At 52.3% G+C, this 10,264-nt stretch overlaps 1 protein-coding gene across 1 annotated transcript; it reads right to left on the reverse strand.

Moving 5' to 3' along the window:
• Positions 1-972: 972 nt before the first annotated feature.
• On the reverse strand, positions 973-7,841 carry LOC123949710 (pepsin F-like). The gene is made up of 9 exons (XM_046017291.1): positions 7,789-7,841; positions 6,609-6,771; positions 5,835-5,952; positions 5,627-5,745; positions 4,055-4,254; positions 2,763-2,879; positions 1,762-1,906; positions 1,572-1,670; positions 973-1,125 (listed from the first exon to the last, which is right to left on the reverse strand). The coding sequence occupies exons 1-9, from the start codon at positions 7,839-7,841 to the stop codon at positions 973-975; spliced, it is 1,167 nt and encodes a 388-aa protein (XP_045873247.1).
• Positions 7,842-10,264: the final 2,423 nt, after the last annotated feature.

A 10,264-nucleotide genomic window follows, 5' to 3' on the forward strand; every position in this document is an offset into this window, starting at 1 on the left:
TGGGTGGCAGAGAGTTGGTGGCAGGAGTCCTTTGCCGGCCTTGCATGGGGGGCCAGAGTGGAACCCTCCGAGTTTGAAGGGCGTCACTCAGAGACCCTCTGCAGCGCAAGGCCACGGCCAACTGGCCTTTTGTGGTCAGCAGAATAGAATCTATTTTTATGATCCTTTACCATGCCTCTGAACATGGAGGTGGTGGCTACTGGGGACGTAGTCACGAACTTGCCCATCTGTCTACAACACACGTCTGCCCCTTCTTTCAGGGACTATTCTTCCTCAGCTCACGCTGCCCGGTGGTTGGGTCAGAAACTGTCAATCACGCCCACAGCCCAAGTAGAGCCAATCAGAGTACCCCAGGTCCGGCCTGCAAGAGTTGGTCGAGGGCTGGACACATGACCCGAGATGGACCAATCAGAGCCTCCGCTGGTACTAAGCTGCTCTCCAGGGTTTCTTCCTTTCGCTTTGCATCCCTTAAGGCTAGAAAGCCCCGAGGCGGGCAGAAGCGAGGTCGTTCCGCTCTCGTAGAAGACTGAGGAAAGAAACTTACTGGGCGAAGAGGATCAAAGATGAGAGAAGGGAAAGAGGAAGGGAGAGAAAGAATCAGCAGATGGTTTTGATTTCCTGGGTCACCGAGCCCTGTGGACCTGCTCTGGCTCCTGCATCCTGGGTCCCCAGGAGCCTTCCGGTAGCTCCCCCAGCTGGCGTTGGGCTCCCCTCACCGGCGGTCCCCGCTCCACTCTGGAGTCCTGCCCGGTTCCGATGCAACCCCCCACCCCCGATCCAGAGAGAGGCGCTCGTTCACGTCAGCACTATGGAAAATGAGGTCTTTTATTCTCTTCTGAGAGCGGGCTTTGCAGAGCCCCAGACGGAGCTCCGGCTGGCCCCGGGGCAGGAATGCCCCGAGTGAGTGCTTGTGTGTGTGGGTGAGTGCGTGTGCGGGACGGGCGTGGCTGCGTCCTGAAGCAACGCCCGCATTTACACGGCCGGAGCCAAGCCAATCGTGTTGTTCGCGCGATCAAAGACGGTAAAATACAGCCTCAGGAAGACATCACCCAGAATCCAGGAGTCCGAGAGCAAGAGGCCGCCTCTGCCTTCATCAAAGTTGCTGTAGCAGGTGCCCTGGTGATCCTGGAGGAGACGGAAAGTCACCAGTCAGCCCGAGCCCTCACCTGCAGCCTGCCTTCAGCGCCAGCCCTTCTCCGCTCCATCGCCCTCCTTTCCCGGGAGCCACGTGGCTGTCTCAGCAGCTGCAGGAGTCGGGGCAGGGGGCAGCTAGGAACCAGAACTGTCTGTGGGTCCTCTCACTCTCTGCTGTGTCTTTCCTGTGACTCAGGCTGGGCTGTTCCCCTCTGCGGAGAATGCCATTCCTTCTCACTTCCCCTTGACCTGTTCCTGAAAACTGTGCTCATCCCCTCTCTAAGCAGCCTTCCCAGCCTCAGGGGGGCCCTTCGTGGCCACCCAGCAGCATCAGCAATGGTGTGGCTCAGCCTCCAGGCGCGTCTTCGTCCCTGCTGCTATGCCACATTCCTGCAAGTCCCAGATTTGAGGACCAGACCCCAGGGCTGGGTCCTTACCTCCCGGATGTAGGCACTGGCTGGCACTGGGTAATCGACGCCGTTGATGGTGAAGACGATGTCAGGCAGAGTGTTAATGGTCTCACAGTTAATCATGTACTGTCAGAGAAAGAGGGAGAGAGAAGGTTGGCCCCGCCGATCCTTCCATGTCTGGAGAGCCCCAGAGTGTCCCTGCGGCATGACCGGTCACCTCGCCACTGTAGGACTGCTTGGCATCAATGATCTTCTGGATGTTGAAGACAATGTCAGATGGGCCAATCAGCAACGAGGTTCCAGTGTCAATAATGGCCTCGCAGCCACTATCACAAGCAATAACCTTCCCATTCATGGAGATGCTGAGAGACAGGGGGATAAAGCAGGTAGCAGGATCACACTGGGGGCTCCCGTCACTACCGCACTCTCTCTATCTCTAGAACAGTCCTTCAGCACATGCCTGCCAGCTGTTTCCCTTTGTTCTGATCAGACTGACCTTCGACTTCCTTCAGTTCTTGAATATCCCAAGCTCTCTTGTGCCTCAGGGCCTTTGCATATGCTGGTACCCCTTTCTAGAACCATCTGCACTCCCCTTGTCTGGCTAATTTCTCCTCTTCTTCCAGGTTCCAGCCTCACTGTCACATTTCTAGGGAAGCCTTACCCCCAGACTCAGTCAGCCTCCTCTCTTGGTCACCTCGGCATACTTTTACTCATTTCTGGCATGAATCAAAGTGGTAGTTCACTGTTTATCTGACTTGTTTCATGTATATCTGCCCTGCTAGATGGCGAGCTCTGTAGGAGCAGTTTCTGTCCTTAGCACCTCCCTCAAGTGTCCAGCACACAGCAGGTGCTCGACATATTTTTGCTGAATGAATGAATGAACCAGTAAGTGAGGGAGGAACGAGAGACCACTCTCTGGTGTCTGGCTCATTATGGGGCCCACATAGTGAAGATGGAGTTTCTCTGAGCAGGTGCTCAGAGTGACCAGAAGGGGGCCACCGGCTGCTCTCTACCAGCTCCCAGTGTGGATGCTGGGGGCAGGACTCAGGCGATGGAAGCTTCCAAAGGGCATTTTAAGCTTTTGTCTGCTGGTATCTGGAACTTGTCAGGGGGCGCGGGGCTATCAGAACCTGTGGGCGATGTATGTGTGTGTCTGTGTGCGTGTGTGTGTGCGTGTGCAGGCATGACCTGGGGCTGCCCTCAGAGGGCTGGGCTTACCTGTCCATGGTTAACTGCCAGTAGAGGGGTCTGGAGACGGGCACCCAGTTGAGATCTCCACTGTAGTAGGAGTGGTCCACACCGCCAAACATCACCACGCTGCCCTCTTCCTCCTTTCTGCGGGGGGACGTGGGAAAGGGCAGGCTCATTGTGAGAGGAAAATAACTGTGGGGGGACGGTGTAGCTTTTTTCAAGCTTAGCAACACACCAGGCACCGTCTAAGGGCGCACTTCTCATGGCTCACTTGTCCACATGTCACAAAGCCCCATAGAGTAGGCTCTCCTCTGCTGTCCATTCTACAGACAGGAAGGTTGCAGCACGGCAGGGTGGAGGCCTGGCTAGTGGAGGGTGAAGCTGAGTTCGAGCCTGGGCTGGCTCTGACCACCCCCTCTGCTGGTCCCCTTCGGCGATCAGAGCACTCGGCTATGTAGTCAGGGGCTGTGTCAGTCAGAGAGGTCTGGCCTGTCCTCTTTCAGCAAAGCCGAGTGTCTAGGCTCACACAGGGTGCGGGCTGCACAGCCCCACCTCTCTGCTGTCCCTGTCTTGAAATTCCTAATACTTGTAAAACAAGGGGCCTCCTATTTTCATTTTGCACTGTTCCTGCAAATTATGTAGCAGGTCTTGGGAGCATGCTAAGATGTTAGTGGGGGGTGGTGCGCAGAACCCCAGGAGAACCTTGCCCCTGCCTCCCTGCCAGGCTCCATTTCCACTCCCTCCTCCCCGGTGCTCCAGCCCCACTGGCTCCCTCGCTGGGCCTCGGGTGCTCCTTCTGACCATGGCACAGGTTTTTCCCTCTGCCTGGGACTTTGCTCCGTAGCCCGGCTCTCTCCCATTCCAGAGGTCTCAGCTCAGAGAGGCCTTTGCTATTGTCCCCTTCCTGGGCAATCTTGCGCAAAGTTCCCCTCTGAGCCTCGGTTCCCCCATCAGTCAAATGAGGGACTTGGACTGCTGGGGTCAGCAGAGTTTTCCTGTGAAGGGCCAGATCACCATGATTTTAGGCTTTGCTGCCTGAGGATAGCTCTTGTGACTACTTCATGCCGCCGTTGTAGACGAGACGGAAACAGCCACAGACCAGATGTAAACGAATGAGCGCGGTTACCTCTCAATAAAACTTTATTTACAAAAACAGGGGGCGGGCCATAGTTGCCCCCCCCCCCCCCGCCATAGTTTGCTGCCCCCTAGATGAGGCTATCTCTCCAGAAACTTCAAGATCAAGTAGTTTCCCATTTTTCATGTGACTGGAAGCATCTTATGGCTGATTTGGACAAAGAACTCATCCAGCCCCGACTTACTTGCTCAAGTAGAAGGCGAAGAGCTCCTCAGAAATGAGACCTTGTTTCCACAGGTTGTCGAAGACAGGGGTGGTCCCTCCGAGGCCGAGGCTGGGGTAGCCCAGGCCCAGGATGCCGTCAAAGACTGCATATTCCATGAACCTGCCGGGTTCCCTCAGGCTCAGGCCAAATGCCTGGGATTCGTCAACGAGGCCCCCGAACTGTGGGAGAAGACAGTGTCACCAGGGAAAGGTTTGGAAAGCGGGGCTGGGCTAGGAGATGCCACTAACAGCATGGAGAAGAAACGGAGATGTGACTGTGCCCTTGGGGACCTCAGCTGGCTATGACAAGCCAGACCAGAGATACAGCTTCTGTGTGCCGGGACCGCGTGGATTTTAACCCACACCTGCTCCTCCTGCTGACATCATCCCTCTCTTACAGGTGGGGAAACAGACTCAGAGTGGGACCAAATTGTTTCCGCTTGAGGACTCAAGGAACAGAGAGGAGGATAGTCTCCTTTTGGGCATGACTATGGTCTGATGACAGAAGTGGAGTGAATCCACCACAATTCATGTGGATTCTTCATCTGCCCAAGGGGAGAAGCCTGCTGTACCACGTGCCAGCAGAGCTCTTATGAAAATTCTGCCTGGGAAATATGCTGGTGTGTGTGTGTGTGTGTGTGTGTGTGTGTGTGTGTTCAGGCACTTTAGGGGAGGCAGCTTATGGCTTTTATTAGAGTCTCAAAGGACCCCAAGGGTCAGGATCCATTTTTTAAGTCCCCCACCTTCTGTGGTCCCTGCTTCTTTGCCTGAGTGCCTGGAGTCCCCATCTGCACCCAGAGACCTCACATCAGCTCTTCTTGTTCCCCCAAAACATCCCCCATCTGTGTGAATCCTGCTTCACACCCCTGCTCTGCCACTTAGCAGGTACATGACCTTGGGACCCTGTCCCTCGGTTTGCCCATCCACGTGAGGGTAGTGACGGTGCCTGCCTCGTCGGGCTGGTGCAGGATCAAACAAGTTCTGGCAATGAAAGCACCCAGCACCGTGCCTGCCACAGTCTGAGAATATAAAAGTGGGCAGTTGGGGCGTGTGGGTGGCTCAGTTAGTTGGGTGTCTGCCTTCAGCTTGGGTCATGATCCCAGGGTCCTGTGTTGGAGCCCCACATTGGGCTCCCTGCTCAGCAAGGAGCCCTGCTTCTCCCTCTCCCTCTGCCTCCTGCTCTCCCTGCTTGTGCTCTTTCTCTCTGTGTCAAATAAATAATACAATCTTAAAAAAAAAAAGTGGGCAGTTTTCCTGCACCTCTCCATGTATCCGGGAAAATCAGCCTTGAGCTAACCATGGGGAAAGGAGCTGCAAATCTGTACCCTCCAAGCCGCACCTGCATGATGACCCACTCTCTGGGTTAGCTATTCTAGGATTCCATGTGTCGGGGGAGGCACTATCTCCCTAGGGACCCAGCGCCCCAGGGCAGGCAGCCAACTGCTGGAGGACTTTGGGAAAGACAGGTGCTTCCACCTGACCCTACATCCAGTCCTATTAGCCCTCATTGCTCCCCAGGCCAGCCTTCCTCAGCCTCTGGTTTCCACATTACCTGAACGGTGTCATAAGCAAGAAATCCTGACATCCTCCCAGTGCCGTACTGGAGGTGGATGGGCCGTCCCGAGATCCGGAAGGTGGAGGACAGCAGAGGGTTGAAGACATTGTGATTAGCTGCAGACACAGGAGGTGAACATTTGTCAGCTTGCCAAGGACAGAGGACGGGGTGGGGGGGGGCCCGAGATGGGGGAGCAGGCACTCACTGCAGGCAGGGCTGGTACAGTAGATGGAGGGCACCCACAAGTCCGACGAGCCTGTGTCAAAGATGACCCTGAACTCCTGTGGGGGTGTTCCAATGCTGATGGTGCCGACGTAGGCCAGCTGCAGGGACCGGGAAGGGATGGTTCAGGTAGGTTGCCCTAGTCCTCCCTGACCCCCAGGTGCCTGCCTCCATCAGGTGTCCCGTGTCTCCTGAAATCAGCTTCAACCACTCTACCTTATAGCCTCTACTCAGGCCAGGGCCTTCATGTGAAAAGCTCTTCAGTGTCCTCTGCAGCTCACTAAATCCTTTCCACTCACTTGTCCTAGCTTGAGTGCTTCTTCCTCTAGGCAGCCCTCCTGGGTCACCCCAGGTCACTTCTTTTAAACTCAAAACATAACATCAGTACCACGCAGGTGGCCCTTTTCCTCGACCTTCGTTTATGTTCTGCTAGTCTCTCCGGCTGGGCTATGCATTCTTGGAGAAGAGATGGGAAGTTTTGTTAACAATAATGATAACTGTAGGTGCTCGGTAACTTTTTTTACCGGAGTCATTCTTGGGGCTGGACCTGGTCGCCATAGACCAGGAGTTGAGGGTGGGGGTGCCTTCTCCTCTGGGGATGCCGTCCCTGTTTTCCAGCGTCTCTCCCTGTAGGAGCCCCAGCCCTAGCATCCCTGCTCTCACCTCCAGATGACCTCCAGCCCTTGGCCAGAGCCCTAGGGGGCTCTCTGGAGAGCCGTCCCTGCCCCTGTCCCTGCCCCCACCCTGCCACACTTACGTCTAGGTAGTTTCTCATGGGTTCGTAATATACCCCCGGGTCCGGATCTGCAGACTCCACAAACTTGTAGGCCAGGTTGTAAGGATGCTTCTCAAGGTAATCGCGCAGCCTGTCTTTCTCCCTGAGGTTTTCTCGCATGGACTTGATCCTTGTCAGAGGGATTCTTGAAGCCGGCATTGGAAAAGAGAAACACATGAGAGGTGGTGATCTCTCATTTACAATGTAACTGCTACTTCTCACGCTGTAATCCTACCGCATATTTTCCAAACATTTTTTGGATGTCATCTTATTGGGGGCAGGCCACCCAACACAATGGAAAGACTATGGCAATAAACTTAGGCTTGAATACAGGTTTCTGTTGCATAATCTTGCATAAGCCATGTGGCCTTTCTGTGCCTCAGTTTCCCCACCTGCAAAAAGATGGAATGGTAATAACCCCCTCACATAGAATGTTTGGGGTGTTAAGCATGGCTATCAGGCACCTGGCTCTTGACGATGACGGTCGTCAGTATTGCCACTGTCGTCTTACTGTATCTTTCTCAAAGAAGCCCTGGGAGCGAAGTAGAATGGAAATCATCATCCTCTTTTTATAGAGAGTTGGTGACTTGGCTATGGTCACGCTGCTTGTTAGAGGCAAAACTGGGCCTACCAGTAGCCCTGTTGATCTTTTTTCAGGGCGCAACCAAAGAGAAAGTGTATGAAGGAAGTGAGGCGATGGGGAATAAATCAGAGAAATTAAGAGGGTAGAGTAACAAGGACTCAAACTAGAAAAAATTAGAGTTTTTCATGCAGAGAGACATCCAAAGAGACATATGCGTATGAAAGTGGAATGAGAGCAAAGAGAAGACCTAGAAACAAATGCAGGAGAAATGCTGTTCCTAGACAGGACCATGCCTACAGTTGCACAGGTTGTACACTGAACAATTCCAAGGGGTGCCATTTCTCACAGCTCATAATATATGACTGGCACTCCTGGAGTTGTACAACCCTTCAGGCCTGCCTCAAGACATCTGGACCTCACAGTGCACATAGTAAGCTACTGATCAATAAACGGAAACTTGAACTTTAAGAGTCTGGGAATGATCATATTCTCTCCTCTACCCATGGATGGGCAGGAGAATAAGAAGGCAAGAAAGAGCCCAGAAAGAGAGCTGGTGCCAACTGCAGTCCCTGTACTTACGTGACTAAGCATTCTGAGAGGGCCACGAGCCCGAAGACCCCAAACCACTTCATGCTTTCTTCTCGGGTTCTGAGCATGCAATGGCCAGCATGAGTGGCTTGTTATATGTGCTGTGATCTGCCTTAGTCTTGCCCCTGAGGGTTGCTAAATGAACCTGATAAGACATATGACCCTCTCTGATAAGATCTCTATCCCCATCAGTGTTTGTGAGGAGGGGATTTAGAAAATTCATAGAATACAGAGATTTCTATTGTGATCTCTTCCTTGGGGCTTGGCTGGGGAAAAAAAAACAAAACACCAAACAAACAATCCTGAACCATAAATTCTAACAAAGAGTGGGGAGACTCTTTCTATCTTGGAGATAAAGGTGCTGCTAATAACATGCTAAAAATAAGTGCCAGGTGCTATGCTTGACTTTCCTGCTCTCGTGCGGTCTCCCCAGGGCCCGTGAGGTGTGCACTGATATCCTCATTTGGAGAGGAGATTGCTAGGAGGAAGGTGGGGGCGGGGCAAATGTCACCATGAGGACACTGAGCATACAGGTGACTTTCGGTGGTGGGATAGTACAGACCAGGGGCACTCAGGACTCCACTCTGCATGTCACCATTGCATAATTTTAATGTTAGAAGCAAAGGAAAGCACGCATCCAAGAGACCTGTTATTCATACAGCAAACACTTACTGCGGACCCCCTGATGTGCTGGGGCCTTGGCTAGAGGCTAGAAAGTCAAAGTCAAATAAGACACAAGTGGTCCTTGGGGTGCGTGGCTGGCTCAGTCAGAAGAGCAGGCAACACTCGATCTCGGGAGGTTGTAAGTTTGATCCCCACGCTGGGTGTAGAGATTACTAAAAACAAAAACAAAAACAAAAAAACACACAAAACACTAGTAGTCTTTGCTTTCAGGAAGCTTGCAGTCGAGGACACAAACTCACTATCCGGGAGGCGAGGGAGATGAATGGAAGGGCTGGACGGGCATCATGGGCACCGGGCAGCATGTGCCCCACGACAAGGAGGTGGTCTCTCCCCTGCTCCCTCCAGCAGTTGCCACGCCTGGCTGGCGATGCCAGGCTGGCCATGTTTTCAAGAGATGTCAGGAGTCTGGATGTTTATGTGAAATCCTTATCTTCAAATGAAAGCAACTACTTCCTTAAAAAAAAACCCAAAAAACCAAAAAACGAAAACAGACCCACAAACGTAGCATGAGCCAACTCAAACAGCTATGGGCTACCATCACCATGTAGGCTCTACAGTTTTTATTTCCAGCCTAGAGGCGGGAGTAGAGTGCGGACTGAGGGGGTGTTCAGTTCATGCTGGTTGGATGAATGAGAAACTGAGTGCATCCCAGCCATGTGAGTTTTCCTTGCATTTGTAAAGCAAGACCACCACGGTCAGATCAACCAACAGACTTACCAGTAACCTTCATTTGCTGAGCACCTGACATAGCTCCCCATGGGATCCATACCTTGAACCATTTTGTCTGCCAAACCAAGTGCACAAAGGAATAACTCATTTTTAAGTTGGTCAATCAAAGAAGGTTAAAAAAAAAAAGAGTAGCCAGAACTTCTGCTCGGCCTGAGATGAACAGGGCTACCTACAAAACTGGTATCATTCCAGCCAAAGTAAGGAGAATAGCACTTTATGGCTCCTTCCAGGACTACTGGGGACCCTGGGCTTCCTCTGTGAGATCTGTCCAGGCCTGACTGTTGAGTAGGAGGCTGGCCTTGTCCCAGGCCTGGGGGGTAGATGGAATTGGGGGGGGCACTCCATCTGACCCCTCCATCCTCCACATTGTTAAAATTTAGTTTTGGGGTCCAAGGGATTTGACAGCATCTAGCAAATGACACCCCCCCCCCCACACACACCCTTTTTAATGTAGCGATTCTACCTCTAGGATTCTAACCCAAAGATACATTTTGACAAAAATAGGAAACTCCTGTGAAATAATTCAACCAAATCAATTTTAAAGCTCTAATTGACTTTTGTAGACAATTTGCGGATCGGGCAGCATCCTCTAGCTGGGGAACTCCCAAGGCATGTGTACAATGTGGAAAGTATTCGTGGAAGGAGGGTGGGGCAAGAAAGTTACCAGCAAAAGAAGAAGATTTTCCAGGTGAGACTGCTTTTCCTTGGGGGGGGGGGGGAACAAAGTAGTCTTATCAGACAGATGGTTTCATCTTCCTTGAGGGGATAGAGAGGGCCCATTTGGCCGACTCAGTGGCGCGTGTTGGAAAATTCCTGACTGACTAGTTAAGATACCTTCCTGGGGGAGGTTGAAACTGCACTTAGATTATGTATAAGGCTTCCACTGGGGACTTGGCCTAAGTGATGCCATTTTGGGCCTGTGATTTTTTCTTTTTTTTTCTTTTTCTTTTTATTTATTTTTCTTTTTTAAATTTTTAAAAAGATTTTATTTATTTATTTGACAGACAGAGATCACAAGTAGGCAGAGAGGCAGGCAGAGAGAGAGGAGGAAGCA

The sequence above is a fragment of the Meles meles genome, chromosome 8 (assembly GCF_922984935.1).
Source record: "Meles meles chromosome 8, mMelMel3.1 paternal haplotype, whole genome shotgun sequence".
NCBI classification, from domain to species: Eukaryota; Metazoa; Chordata; class Mammalia; order Carnivora; family Mustelidae; genus Meles; species Meles meles.

Excerpts from the sequence above, each read along its gene's own strand:
- LOC123949710 (XM_046017291.1), bottom strand. The coding sequence starts at position 7,841 with ATGAAGTGGTTTGGGGTCTTCGGGCTCGTGGCCCTCTCAGAATGCTTA. Across the intron at positions 1,671-1,761 it reads AGCAGTCCTACAGTGGCGAG|TACATGATTAACTGTGAGAC; the intron begins GTGACCGGTCAT and ends TTTCTCTGACAG. Across the intron at positions 1,126-1,571 it reads CCAGTGCCTACATCCGGGAG|GATCACCAGGGCACCTGCTA; the intron begins GTAAGGACCCAG and ends CGTCTCCTCCAG.